This window comes from Rhinopithecus roxellana, chromosome 21, assembly GCF_007565055.1.
Source record: "Rhinopithecus roxellana isolate Shanxi Qingling chromosome 21, ASM756505v1, whole genome shotgun sequence".
Taxonomy (NCBI): Eukaryota; Metazoa; Chordata; class Mammalia; order Primates; family Cercopithecidae; genus Rhinopithecus; species Rhinopithecus roxellana.
This window is the reverse complement of record NC_044569.1, coordinates 12,880,168-12,895,168: the sequence shown is the minus strand read 5'-3', so window position 1 is coordinate 12,895,168 and position 15,001 is coordinate 12,880,168. Positions and strand designations below refer to the sequence as shown.

The 15,001-nt window shown below is 39.1% G+C and overlaps 1 protein-coding gene across 1 annotated transcript in view; it reads right to left on the bottom strand.

Moving 5' to 3' along the window:
- Positions 1-2,570: 2,570 nt before the first annotated feature.
- EPB41L3 (erythrocyte membrane protein band 4.1 like 3) overlaps positions 2,571-15,001 on the bottom strand; it is a 153,523-nt gene continuing 141,092 nt past the window's right edge. Inside the window, 6 exon segments of the mRNA XM_010373386.2 lie at positions 2,571-3,694; positions 4,889-5,005; positions 5,279-5,359; positions 5,837-5,935; positions 6,430-6,561; positions 7,290-7,658. Coding sequence (XP_010371688.2) covers positions 4,895-5,005; positions 5,279-5,359; positions 5,837-5,935; positions 6,430-6,561; positions 7,290-7,658 — 792 coding nt within the window. The 3' untranslated portion in view covers positions 2,571-3,694; positions 4,889-4,894.

The window sequence follows — 15,001 nt, the reverse complement described above, 5'->3', positions numbered from 1 at the left end:
CACAGACTATGCATCTGACAAAGGTCTAATGTGCAGAATCTACAAGGAACTTAAATAAATCCACGAGCAAAAAACAACTCCACTAAAAAGTGGGCAAAGGATATGAACAGACAATTCTCAAAAGAAGACATACAAGTGGCCAATAAACATGAAAAAATGCTCAACATCACTAGTCATCAGAGAAATGCAAATCAAAACCATAATGAGATACCATGTCACACCATTCAGAATGGCTATTAAAAAGTTAAAAAAAAAAAAAAAAAGGGTCATGTGCGGTGGCGCAGTCCTGTAATCCCAGCACTTTGGGAGGCCAAGGCAGGCGGGTCACCTGAGGTCAGGAGTTCGAGACCAGCCTGGCCAATGTGATGGAATCCCATCTCTACTAAAAATACAAAAATCAGCCGGGCGTGAGTGGTACACACCTGTAATCCCAGCTACTCAGGAGGCTGAGGCAGGAGACTCACTTGAACCCGGGAGGCAGATGTTACAGTGAGCTGAGATAGCACCACTGCACTTCAGTTTGGGTGACACAGCAAGACTCTGTCTCAAAAAACAAACAAAAACAAAAAGAATGTTGGTGGGCTGTGGAGAAAAGGGAACCCTTATACACTGTTGGTGGGAAAGTAAATTAGTTCAGCCACTGTAGAAAGCAGTTTGCAGATTTCTCAAAGAACTAAAAATAGAACCACCATTCAACCCAACAATCCCATTCCTGGGGATATACCCAAAGGAATATAAACCATTCTACCATAAAGACACATGCATGCATACATTCATCACAGCACTATTCACAATAGTAAAGACATGGAATCAACCCAGGTGTGTCTATCCAAGGTGGATTGGATAGAAAATATGCTGCATACACACCATGGAATACTACACAGCCATAAAAAATGAACAAAATCACATCTTTTGCAGCAACACGGATACAGCTGGAGGTCATTACTGTAAGTGAGCCAATGCAGAATCAGAAAACCAAATGCTGCATGTTCTCATGTATAAGTGGGAACTAAACATTGGGCACACATGGACACAAAGATGGGAACAGACACTGCAGACTATGAGATGGGGGAGGGAGGTAAGGGTTGAAAAACTACCTGTTGGGTACTATGCTCTTACCTAGGTGATGGGTTAAATCACACCCCAAACCTCAGCATCATGCAATATATCCATGCAACAAACTTGCCCATGTGCCCTCTCAATCTAAAAGTTGAAGAAAAAAAAAAAGAATTGAGGCCTTTGTACTACGAGCAATAGAAAGCCAAACACACATTTTAAGCACAAGGGTGACAAGATTACACTTGTCTTTCTTGAAAGATTGCAAGCTACAGTGTAAGGGACTGGGATGATGTGGGTAAGAATGTGGGAACACGAGTCCGTGAGCTACTGGAATAATCTAGGTATAGGGTCCTGGCTAGATTTAAGAGACAGTGAAGAAATGTCATTGGCAGGCTGGGGAAATGATGGGCGAGAAAGACACTGGTGCCCAAGTCTCCCAGGTTTCTGGCTCATGTAACAGGATGAACAAAACACCCATATGAATGTTGTTTTTATTCACAGCAACCTCTTTGTAAGGTTTGCTCTTAGAAATGACCTCTTGTTATCAAGTTAGATGTCTTTTAATGTCCCTGAAATTTTGTGGTATTAAACCAAGTGGAAGGTGTTCTGTACCAGCAACAGTGGAGTGATGTCGACATAGCACATGTCAAAGCCCCTCGGAGCCAGTCTTCCTGCTGTCCCATCCCCATTTCCTGAGCAGAGCATATGCGTGCATGCATGCGTGTGTTAATAGCCACACTCATGGGGGAGGATCAGATCCTTCTGTCACCCTCCTTCAGAGCTACACAGCTCTGATAAGAACTATTTGTCAAAATAAATGTCATTTCTGAGAACACAATTTTACATGCACTGATGGCTTGCCACAAAAATTTTTCTTTTTTTTTAATCGAACAGTCCAATTGTATTACATGAGTAAACGCCCATATCAGTTAATCTGAAGCAGTAAGAAAGCAACAACAACAACAAAAAGCATGGAAGGAACACGTAACACTCATTTGTAAGTTAGAAGCAATTTCAAATTTGCATTCCAGACTCCGTGTTGATTTTTTAAAATAACTAGGGTTGACACTGACTTAACAGAGCAATAGATATGCTGGGAAGAGGTGGAGATAATGAAGGAAATGGATAACAGAGGCAGTGATTGTTAAAATAGGTCATGAGATTGTAGGCTGAGCAACCCAGCAACCCTGTTTTATAGCAGAGCCTTGTTTCTTATTTAAAAAAAAAAAAAAAAAAAAAAAACCTAAAACTTCGAGGATGCGATTCAATGATGTATCTTTTAAAGCCTTGTTAGGCAACCAAATATTTAAATATATGTATTTTGTTCCCATCTTCAATCCCTCAAAGGGTACAGACACTGCACACTGTATATTCTGTGTGTGTGTGTTTTTTTTCTTGTAAAGACAGGATATCTCTACAGTGCAGATGATAAGGCCTTTGATGTCATGCAAATGTTACTTCTGGACTGAACACATACAATACTGAAATTATTAAACATACAAACTTAGAGCTTTCAGTGCATTTGCCATTTTTATTTCGCTATGCAGAAACATACATTCACCATGGGCTGTGATGCAGGTGACCGTTTAATGGAGAATCTCTCTTTTTGAAGGCTGTTTATAACTAACACTAAATAGTTGTAATTACAGTGGAAATTCTGTACAGTTTAAGGCTTGGCTCTGAACTAGAATGTAAATATGGACCAGATTTGAAAATAAAACACTTTCTTGTCAAGTAAAAGAAGAAAAATTAATTAAAAAATACACGGAAAAAGAAACTAAGAAAACAAAGCCACAGGAAGCCCAGCAGGTTCTCCTGAAGTGAAATTTCATAATATTGTAAACTAACAAAAATACAGGTTCTTCTTCCCAAAATAACGACAATTTACATATTTAGGACCTGTTAGGGAACTCTGAAAAGCTCTCCGGATTGAACACAGACCAAAGCAAACAACAAGGAAGAAATCGCATTAATATGCTAAAATCAGTACTACCTTATAACAAATTAAATGAGATACACAAAGCAAGATTGGAAGCGTTAAATATTTCCAGAGGGTCAGAGAGTCATTAATGTTTATGGGTGAGAGTAATAAAACCAGATGAAACAAGTACAAGTTGTTTACTGAATAAACTTGGTTATTGGCACATCTAACCTGGGGAAAATCTGACACACCGGACGGACCTAGACAGCTTCTAGCATTTGAGGGTAATCTTCGCTAATTGTAAACAAAAGGTTTGTTACCTAAGAAATTGCCATTTTGTTTAGACTTTAATAATAATAAACTATGAAAGGCATGAATTGTGTATGTGTTACATGAGATCACGGTTTATATTGTTGGTTATGAACGTGCAGGTAGAGCTGAAAACTGAGACGTTTTGTGAAAATTAAAAATGCTGCTCTTTTGTAATTTTATCGTCGCTTCATGCATTATCAGTTTAGTGATGCTGAATCAGATTGCTGTATTATGGGAAGATCTCTTTGCCAGTGTCTTTAGTAATGGTCAAGGTCAATTCTTCTGGACTGAAATTTTCCATGGACAGATACAAGTCAGTTGGGTTAGAAGAGGGAACTCCATATAGGCTCTGGTTTTCTTAATGGTTTGCATGACTGCATTCATGTGCAAGCTAAGTTATTCCTGCAAAACAGAGATGGGATTAGTTACTCATTTGAAAACAGCTGAAAGATTTTCTCAGATCAAGGGCACAAAAAAAGTATCTTGGAGGCTAGAATGCTCATTTGGACAAGATGCCATGACATTCCAGCGTTAAGTCACTGCCAATTAGATGCTTTCTCTTAAGTAATTACAACAATGCCCACGTGGCTGAAGCTCATGGAAGAAAATTTTTCTTTTTTTTTTTTTTTTTGCTATCTTCCAAAATATATTATTCATTTGAGTAAAATGAGTGGTTTTGGTATTTCTCTTTTAAGAGATGCCACACATCAATTTGTTTCTTAAACCAATGTTAGAGAACTTACTGATACATTAAATCTCTTAAACGTTTTATCACATCACCAAGTTGTGCAAGTCGCTCGACTGCTGCATTCAGCATTCAAAGCCTGCTCAGAAACGCTGACGGCCCCATGAGATCTTGCATGGCAGGTTAGTATGCATGACAAGTATGTGTACACACAGATGATACAGTCTGCTCATGGCGCTGGCCAAGCAACCACCGGAAAGGCATGTGTTTTCTAAAGGACCACAAGACTGCATTTTTTGCTTCCTCCTGAGACAGTGCTACACTAGGGAGAAAAATCATCCCAAAGAATACAGGAAATGTAAGACATCCAAAAAGAAAGTGAATGCTCAGCTTTCAAATTAAAAAACAAAACCAAAGACCAAAGCATGAACAGGCTATAATCAAACACAGTTGAAGAGAAAGCTTACGATGGGATAATGTTGCCCTCGGAAGGAGAAAAGGGTATGTATTATTTCCCTAGTATTTGGAACACACAAATTGAGCCTCTCAGAGCAAAACTGCCTTAGTTCCAATTAGGCCACATGGCAAGTAAAATCAAATTTGACATTACAAATTTGCATAATGAAAGAGTACAGGCCATGGAATAAAAGGGAACACCAGGAAGACCACACAAGCATAGACTCTGCTCTTCCTTGATCCTCCGACTGGCAGTGCATGCAAAACCTCCACAAGAATGGAAGCTCTAAATGTGAGACAAACCCGTAAACCAATTCTCCATTGTCTTGGTAACCAGCCCGACAAATGCCAGTGAGAGAACAGAGGAAAGGAGGGATCAGGTGAAGGATGAAAGGGAAGTGCCCCATGCCCCATGCCAGCCTAGGCAAGCCTAGAGAATCGGCGTCACCTCTTACCTCTGGTCAATCCTCTCCATCTTCTGGCGTGATCTCTGTCTCTTTATGGACCACTACTTTGGTCACTGACATGTCAGGGTGCTGCTCTTTGGCCTCTTTAATTGCCTGAGCCAGCGCCTATCCCCAGGAAATCACAGAAGGGCAGAAACAAAAAGGAGGTGGAACATGCATGATCAGTGGCGAGGTGGAGCCTTACGAGCTAGATCTATATCCACAATTTACAAATGAGGTACAATGATTACAAAAGGAATCATAGATCATATATTGGAAAGTTAATTCGGAATTTTTCTCAGAATACATGCTGGACTAGAGGAATAGCATTGAGACTGTAGGGCCAACAGGTTTTTCTTTGTTTCTCTGCCAGGGTATTTACCATCTCACACATACTACCTGGTCATGGTCAATGTCTGCATCCCCTGTGATGACTATTCGCTTCTCGATTCTTGTCTCTGAAATGCCCCCTTTCACAGTCTGGAAGACACAAAGAGAAGCTTTATGAATTTACTCACTGGGAGAAACCCCCATGGTTCAGTGGAGGGAAATGGCAGAAGATGCTGACAGAGCATTAAGTAACATCATTCATTCTTTGAGAATTGAAATTAGAGTTCTATGGCAGTTATTTAACATTTTTAATTCCAGAGGTGAGGACAGAGTGGAGGTCTTTGGGTCTGGATGGCCTGTGTTTCTGGAACACCTACCACACGCCAAGGGCCGGAGTAAGCATTAAGCTTAGGATATCAGAATGTATATTCCTAAAGGGGAACTCGACCATGAGGACAAGAGCATCAGAAATCTAGGGGTTGTAAAAGCTGCCCTTGCAGCTATCCCGGCATCCTGAGCGTCAAGCCACCTTGTGCTTGTGCAGCCCAACCTGTGAGGAGTTCTGAACAAGCACCTTCCTCCAGCTCACTCTCAAGGAATCCTCTTCTGGGTTCTCACTCCACTTACTTTGGTGATGTGCGTAGTGGTGGTGGTACTGGTGGTTTCAGATGTGATCGTCTGTGCACTCATCAGCACGCCCGGTTCCAGATCTGTGCCTGGATCGACCTAAGGCAGCAGAGGAATAGACCCCTCATCCAGGTGCTCACACCTGCTCTTCAGAAGGTGGCTATGTTAGTTAAGGCGTTACGACAATTTCACTATCTCCTATTATACAATCATTGTGCTCTTCAGAGTCTGAGAGCTGCTCCCAAGAATAAGAACTAAGGGCAACCAGAGATAACTGTCATTAAAAAAACTAAGGTTTCAGAAATGTGACTGGTGGATGGGTGAGTGAATATTTGTCTTTCTCTGCAGCTAGGGAAACAGGTTTTTGAGCATTTTTCTATACTTCGAGACACATAAAGACTTCGGTTAAGTCACCTGCTGCTCCCTGATCACTAATAAAATGACCATTATGGCATCACTTTTAATAGAGATGGTCTGGTTGCTGGATCCTCTAAGTCTCATAAATTAAATATCGTGCAATTCTATGCAAACATACTAGGCCACAGAGGGGTGAAAGGAGGAGCCAGGGCTCTGGTCTTCACAGAACATCTAACCTGTGATGATTCATATGTGATGGTTTTGGTTTCGGTGTGAACTACTGGCACTTCCTTGGTAGAAATTTCTAGCTTTACTCCTCCTGGTGAAGCACTGCCAAAACTGATGGTTTCCGTCTTCACCGTTGAGGACTGTGCCAAAGGGAAGTAAGCAGAGTGGCTGTTATAGTTTGCATGAACACACTGTTTTCTTCCTTTTCCTCTTTGGTAGTTATAAGCACAGGTTAGTATGCAATAAATGTTTATGTGGAGAGTAAGCTGGGGAACAAGGCATACAACATGCACAAGTCAAACAGTCTCCTAGACTCTTATAGCATTTTTATATGAAATGTTCTAAGTAAAGAAAAACATTTTAAAGCCAATAAGAAAAAAGTAAATTCTCTGTTTAATAACTTCTTAGAAAGAAAAAACTAAAAATGAGACATTAACTCCTCCAAATACTTCAGGAATCTCAACAGAAGAGGATAAAGAATACCGTGCTGGCATTTAGGACCTGGGCAAGCATGGTTTTGGTGCTTCTGGAAAAGTGCACTGATCAGAAATGTATCACATTTTCTAATATCTTGGCCAACTTTGCATTTCCCAACTTTACTGCCAATTATAGTAATTTCAGTGAGAGTAGAAACCATTTCCTGGAGATATATTATTAATAATTAAGAGATATGTTTGCATGTGACCCCAAAGTTGGAAATCAGCATGGAGACTCCTAATAGGTATGAAAGAAGGAAATGAGAGGGGAAACACACTATACATGGGAGAGGCAGAAAATTAAACAGCTCCACCTTTATGCTGATCTAAATTTCCAGGCATCCTATCTCAGTTTTATTTTAGTGATAAAAGTAACATTAACTACTAGTTACCTCAAAATGAGGTTTTTGTTCCAAAGTTTCTGAAACATGGATGGCTGCACTCTGCTCCTCTTGTCGCTCACGGGAAGCAGCGGCTGTCTCTTCCTGTTCCAGGACAGCTTTAGCGACCTCCTCTCCTCCTTCCTCTTTAGACCCCTCCATCAAGGCAGAGCCTTCTTTCCCTTTAATGCCCGTGAATGCGGGCTGTGCTGCAGTATCCCCGCTGTCTCCCACTGAGTAAGAAGCATCCCCACTCGCGTGCACCACATGCCGCTCCTCCACCAACACGGTCTCCTGCACCACCTTCTCAGTGCTAAGCGGCAGGCGGTGCACGGTGGGCTCTGTCTCTATTCCGCTGGACTCCGTCTTGGTTTCCATTTTCTGCATGGGAAGAGATTGTGGCATCAGTGTGACCTTCCATCAACCACAGGTCAGAAAATAACTAAAGCCGCCACTTCGCCAGGATGTCTAAAGCCAGCATCAAGTGCTTATAACCAGAAACACTGACAAAAAGTATCAATTAGCTTTCATTCCTCTCACTGGAATCTCTGATGCCTGCCCCTGCTGCATGCACTGGAACCTGTGCGGCGGCTTCACGATATCCGCAAAACAAACGGAAGGCAGGATAAAGTGCAATTAACAAAACAAAAACCAAAGCATTGCAGCGCATTCACGTTGGTTTTGGCTGCTTTCTTAGACTCAATTGGTGAGACATAATGCTTTTAGAAATTAAATGCCATTAAAATGTCTCAATATGATCGCCTTTTGAATATCTGAAGTACATTCTTGAGATGCAACTAAAGGTATGTGACAGATATGCCAAGCAGGCACAAAGGGCAATAAAGTGAAGACACCTTTGAGATGCTGAAGGCAAAAGCCAGGTTGGATGCAACATACACACTCACGCCCAAAAAAGGGTAAGGAAAGGCACATGGGCACATTCAGAAATACCAAGGACTGAAAACAAATGGCCACCTGAACCCAGCTTTGAGAAGTAGAAGTAACCCCTCCTATGAATTCTGTTGGTTTTCGCGCAGACTCTAATAAACTGAAGATTTCAGAGCCATCCATGAGCTTTTCCCCAGAAGACTGCTTAGTCTGAGTGAACAAAGAAAGGCAGAGTCAAGCACAAAAGAGAGACACAAACTCAGGCACATAAACATTCACAGCTTGTTAGACAAAATCGTAGGCAGAGGAGACAGGAAGGAGGAAGAATGAAGGAATCTCAGAGAGTTTGGAAACAGAAAATAATGGGAAATAAAACAGAAAACTGGGGTGACCAGGTGCTCTTGTTTGGTAAAGCAGAGAGAGTTATTAGGATCAGGGTGGCGCCGATTTAAGCAGATAATTTTTTTTTTCCCCTTCATTGCAAGCCACAGCAGCACCATCACATCTTGGGGACAGGGAGCTGGAAATAAAATGGAAAATGTTTCAATGCTGACTTTGCACTGCAGTATTGACTTAACCATGAAAAAAAATTACAAAGCTGGGTTGGCTGCTGTCAACATAAAGCCAGGCAGCAAGAGAAACGGAAAGGTTTGGGGTGGAAGGGGACTGCCTCAAAAACTGTCATGCTGGAATTGCAAACTGTGGCCCCAATGAGCGACACTGGTTACCACTACTCGGGAGGCGGACGACTCAGTAACGTAACGAGCAGTAGCAACGGTAAAGGCTGGTTCCTGGGAATATCTCCATTCGGACAGGCTCTTCCTTCGGGGACCAAAAAGGCCCACTTTTAAGACCTCACTCTCAGGCACTTGCTCTGTTTTGCTGAAGCGTCTGCCTTCCTGGCCAGGGAGGACAGCCACATCCTTCCCCTGCTGTGGAGCCTTTTTGAGGTCATCTTCTTCAGGACTCTGCCGGCGAGACTCAGCCTCCTTGATGGGCGCCAGAGATTCGGACAATTTCCGCTTTGTCGTCTGCACTTCGGGTCCTCTCTTGGATTTCTCATCAGCGAGGGCTTCCAGGACCTCATACTCTGCTAGGCCGGGAATGATCTTCACGGACTCTGACATTTCTTTTTCCATTTTCTGAAGTGCTTCCACAGTGGAGGGCTGCCCCACTTGCTCGCCCTCTTTAGCTTTCCCAGTCATAGTAACAATTCTCCCGGAGACAGTGTCATAGGATTTTCCTAGAGTGTATATTTTCTGTTTGCTGTCTTCTTTCAGTTGCATTTCTCGAGCCAAGTCTTCGAAGCTATGCACTTTAATAGTGCCAGATTTTAACATGTCGGCTGGGAGGTCACCAGTTCTACTGCTCACGGTCACCACCTTGTAAGTCACAATCTTTTTCGAATCACCATCAACTACCTCAGTTGGTATTCTGTCTACAATAACCCAATCCTCTGTGCCCTATATTTGAAATATAAAAGCTAAATTAGAAATTCTGATGGTATCTCATTTCTAAAATAAAAACCCTTTAAGAAAATCAGGGCAACTGCTACATGCAGGTCTGTGATGGAACTGTACAGTGCTCATGTTATTAGCTAATAATTATGGCTGCAATCTCTTCTCCTCTGAAATGATAAACTAGAAACTTCAGCTCAGAATACATTCGGTAGGTAGAGTTGCAACTTACTTAAACTGGAACATACTTTGCAGTACATTTTTTTAAGAACAGATTTGCTCTTATGATAAATTTTGGATCATTTTATATTTCAAGATTAAATAACATTATTGATGTTATTCTACAAGTTACTTAGCTTTATGTGTGTGGGGATAAAAAGTTTTCCTCGTTAAATATAATCTATACTTCATATACTATTGTTCTTACAAAGAACTTCCCGACATTCTACAAATTTATGTAAGTATTTTCCATATTCGTAAATTGTATTTCCTTATATAGGGAATTGAATCCATGATAGCACTTATTATTCAATAAATATTGATTGTGACTGTGTTCAAGGCATTGTAATGAAATACTTCCCACAAAAGGGACACTATTAGAGTCTCTTGTAGTGATCTGTACATTGTTCAAGTCTTACTTTTTTTTTAAGAGATGGGGTCTCCCTATTTTGCCCAGGTCAGCCTTGAACCCTTGGGCTCAAGTGATCCTCCCATCTCAGCCTCCCCAGGAGCTGGGACTACAGGCACATGCCATTGTGCCCGCTCTAATCTTATTTACAAGTGAAGTTCATTGTCTCAGGAGTTTCTCTCTCACTTTCTTTAGTGTTAGTTCCAGTAAGGCAAAAGAAATGAAAGCTAAGAAACTTTTGTACTCAGGGAGGCAGAACACAATGTGACCAGGTAGGTTAATAGCTTCACAGATTACAGAGGGAAGAGATATCAAACCAGGAGCAGGTGAGTGCCTTGGTTTACGTTTTAAACTAGGATGCTTTCTAGAAACTTTTGTGTTTATTACAGCCTGAAAACTTAAATCTAGAAATACGTGTGCCTTTAAAAAAATCACTACAGGTTGATCTACATGTTATTGCTAGATTAAATGAAATGAATTGAAAGAATAACCTCTACGGTTGATGGGACAGTTTTCTGGAAAATTATTTGACGAGAAGTAACCACAGAGTCAGCAGAGTCTCCTTCCTGCATTCTCTTTATCACACTTGGCTAGTGGGGAAACCAATAAGAATTCAGAACTTTCACAATCAATCAACATCATCTAAATTAGCACCACTCTACAGGTAAAAACAGGCAAGAAAACAACATTTCAGCAAGATTATTATTCAAAAGTCAGTCGATGACAACATACAGAGAAAAATCAGCTTGGATTAGAAGCCATAAAAGAAATGATGCATAACTGCTAACTAAAATATTAAGAAAATTCAATTTTCCCTTCCCCAGAATCTAACTCCAAATTATGTACCTACCTTGGTTTTAAACAAGATAAATTTAAAAGGGAAAATAAAAACTAAAAACATTTTAATGACACTGAAGTCTGAAGACCAATTTCTTGTGGAAAATCCTTTATGTTTGGTTTTTACCTGAGACTCAAGGAATGGAGCGCTTCCTTGCTGCAAAAATATAACTTTTTCAGAAATCTCTGTTTCTTCTTTGGTCTGTTTGAATAAAGGGGGTTGGGTTGGAGAAGAGGAAGTAGACAGTTTCCAAAAAGGCAAGTTAGGAAGGGAGTTCTTTCACTTGTATTCTATCTATTTATCATCTCATATCATCTCATAATATTCATTCATTTTCTTCCTGAAGGAGTAAATTATTGTTTATGCATTTGAAAAACGATCTGAAACTACCTCAAAATTTAGTTTTTTCCAAAGAGTTCAGATTTTCCAAAACTTTGGGGTTAACTTCGGGGTTTATATAACTCAAATGTTCTTCATTTCTACAAACACAGAACATACAAGAACAATATAAAGGCATTTATTCTTGGCATTTAAACCATGTTTATGTTGGTATTAAAAAGTGGGTATTAAAAATAAAGCATTAAGAAATTTGTAAAAAATTTAAGTTAGGAATTAAGCCTGACTTCTATTTCTGACAAGCATCTTACTGTATTCCCTATTTACGTGCTGCCTGTTACAGAGTAGTGAAATGTACACAATGTCACTGCATTAGCCGCTAATTTAAATAAACCCAGTTATACTTAGATGGATTGATTTATTGACCCACAAGTAAACACAAAATACTCAATGGCTTTATTTGAACTTTTATAACATGGTTAATAATTTTTTTGTCAATTTCAAAATATCTTGCTGGAAAATTAAGTATATCAATTCATACTTTAACACAAAAAATTAAGAAATATTAAGTATTTCATATTAGGAATTAGGTTTTTGCTTTTTAACTACTTTTTGTTTTTTTTCTCTAGTATTAAATAGGCACAATTCAGGTGGCAATACATTAGCTACCACGCCTAAGTTGAACCAAGTGTTCAACTTCACAGAGCAAGGACAGAAAGGATATTTTGGAAGATTAACTTTAAAATAACAATGGAAAGTTCAAAGTTTCTAGACGAATGAAACTTTTAAAATACATCTTATCATTACAAACAATGTAATTTTATGAGAGCTATTTAAAATTTCTTTTTGTCTAAAAATCTACCAGTACTACATTTAATCATTTGTTTGCAAGAGATTGTAGGGGAACATCGGAATATTCTGCAGGACCTACTGACAGATTTTGATAGTATCATTCTCAAATGACTCTTTCTAATGAGAAACAAATAAGTCATTTTCAGAGGAGGAAAACAAAAACAAAAGGAAAAACAAAAAAGTCTCTGTCCCGCTGCATTTTGGAGGACGGTATTGGAAAAGATAAAATGTGGCATGTGGAATCATTAAATGTGGACTTTGTTTCTTTTCCTTTTTTGTTTTCTTTCTTTTCTTTTCTTTCTCTTTCTTTTTTTTTTTTTTTTTGCTTTTAATCATAGCCTCTTTTGCAAACAGAAATGAGAAACAGCAAGGAAAGGTCAAAATTATAGGTAGTTTTCAGAATAACAGTGCTAGGTCTCTAATTATAATCACTGAGCTAAATATTATTACTAAGATAAAAGCTTCACAAAACCCCCAGCAAAACAGTGGTTTTCAGCATATCCTGGTGTCTGAAACCAACTAATTTAAAAAATGCCTATGTCTTACAACTGAAAATATTAACAGTGTCTACATTCCAAACTGTGTATGTCCAGTAACATAAACAGGTAACATAGTGAGTAGATTTTAAAATGTAATTCTATATATGGTCAACCTCCCAATATAGTTAGTTTAGTTAATAGAGAAGTAAAGAAGTACTGATAAAGAAAAGGTGATCTAAAAATTCACTTTTATTAGGGGTTAGGATATAGTCAGATATATGGCCCAACCATTTCATTTAGTTACTTAAACATTATAAGTTATTAATCTTAATATCATAATTGGAAAACAAGGCCCTATACTGGCACACAAAATTCATAACAGTGTCATTTCCTGTTGGGTGATTAAAGGTTTCTACAAATAAATTTTAGGGAATGGGCAAATTTGCAAATACAGAATTTGCAAATCATGGGAACTGACTATAGTAATCGTCTTGCTTAAGGAATTACTGTACAGTGAACACACCTGTAAAACGAGCACTCACATAAAAGAGAGGACAATATTGGCGCAGCATACATACCAGTAGGTACTGCTTTTTTATTGTGGTTTGGAAACTTTTGGTATTCAAGTAACCACTAAGGAATATAACTCTAACATGGACAAGGCTTAGATGCATCCTGAAAGCCTGTCATGGGAAGGGTTTGTGGACAGAGGCTGTACCTGGGCACGCTGCACATACCACATGCCTACCCTTCCTATGTTTGGTGGGACCTGTGTGTGAGTTTATTTGCCTATTTTCTAAAGCAAATGAGAATTAGATATTATTTGCTGCTTTGGGGCATCTTTGCTACTTGTCTGCTATTAAATATCTGAAACTTGAAACAATCGGCAATCAAATTTCCATTTTATATCGGAAACAAACACAATTCTCAGAACATAATCATCATTATTAGCTTGCTGTATATAATTCTAACCAAAATTTTCTTTGAATTGTTCATACATTGGTAGCACTGTATAGAAATAATTATTGTAACAATTCAACTACTATAGATACAACGAAAAAAAGAAAAAAGATGGTCACATTAAAACTCAAAAGATCTTTAGGTTTTTTTCTTCAAAATACCATTTTGTCACTGAGACAAAAGAAAAAACAAAAACAAAAACAAAAACACAACAAACTAAGCTTTGGGACGTCGTAAGTTTGGAGTCACCAAATCTAAGTTTCTTTCTGATTCTGACACAAAATAACCACTACTTTATTCGAGATGTCAATTTTAAAAATTAAGTTAAATATTTCCATTTAGAAGTAACTGGATTTCTTTCTAAACTGGCTGATCACTGTTTAATTGAAGTGGGCTTTACTACAAAATAGAGCAATATCAAATTAGTAACTTACCTTAAAAAATATCCCCTCCAAAATAAAAATCTTTTGGTTATATATTTATAAACCAGTACGTTTTCTACGTGCATAACACACAAAGGATTTAAAAAAGGATAAAATTATCTTTTGTGCTTTTCACACACAAAAATAACAGAAACTATGGTTTTAATATAGAAATTGGCAATAATTTAGAGCAAAAGAACTTTCTGGTTTGTTCTGAAGGCTATCTACAGGGCCTTCGATTGGAGTATAAACTCGGTATCATCGATGACTATGAGGTCCTGGAGAAGAGTAGAAGAGAGGACAGGTCACTCTGCCCGGCCCTGCTGTCATAGGGAGCACAGCACCCTGACACCTAAACAGATCCCCTTTCCCCTGGCACTTGAAGCTCCTTTGAGATACTTTTCAGGGCTCCTTTGATAAGCACGGTTAATCAGCCCTGCTTCTAACGAGTTCTTTATATCTAGTCAAGCTTTTTCTGCTATGTCTCCATTCACAGTGTGACAGAGCACGGAGGGACTGCAAAACAACCCTGCGGACACTGAAGGCAGTGAGGACACCAGCCTTTGCTCTTCTCCAGTTTAAATAACCAAACTACTTTGCCATTCTGCAGAGGGCATGTTTTTTTTCCTTAATGATGTTGAAAAAATCCTTTCTTGGCCTTCTCCAGTTTTTCTGCACTAACACAGAAAAAGCATTAATATCCAGGGAAAGTTCAATATATTCAAAACACTCCTTAAATTATTAACATCCTTGGGCTTATCAAATGTTAATTCTCTCACGTTTAGGGTTTTACAGATGTAACAAAATTATCTTACTAGTCTAACGGCCTAGACTTATGAAGTTCCCTTGTTTATTAGCATCACC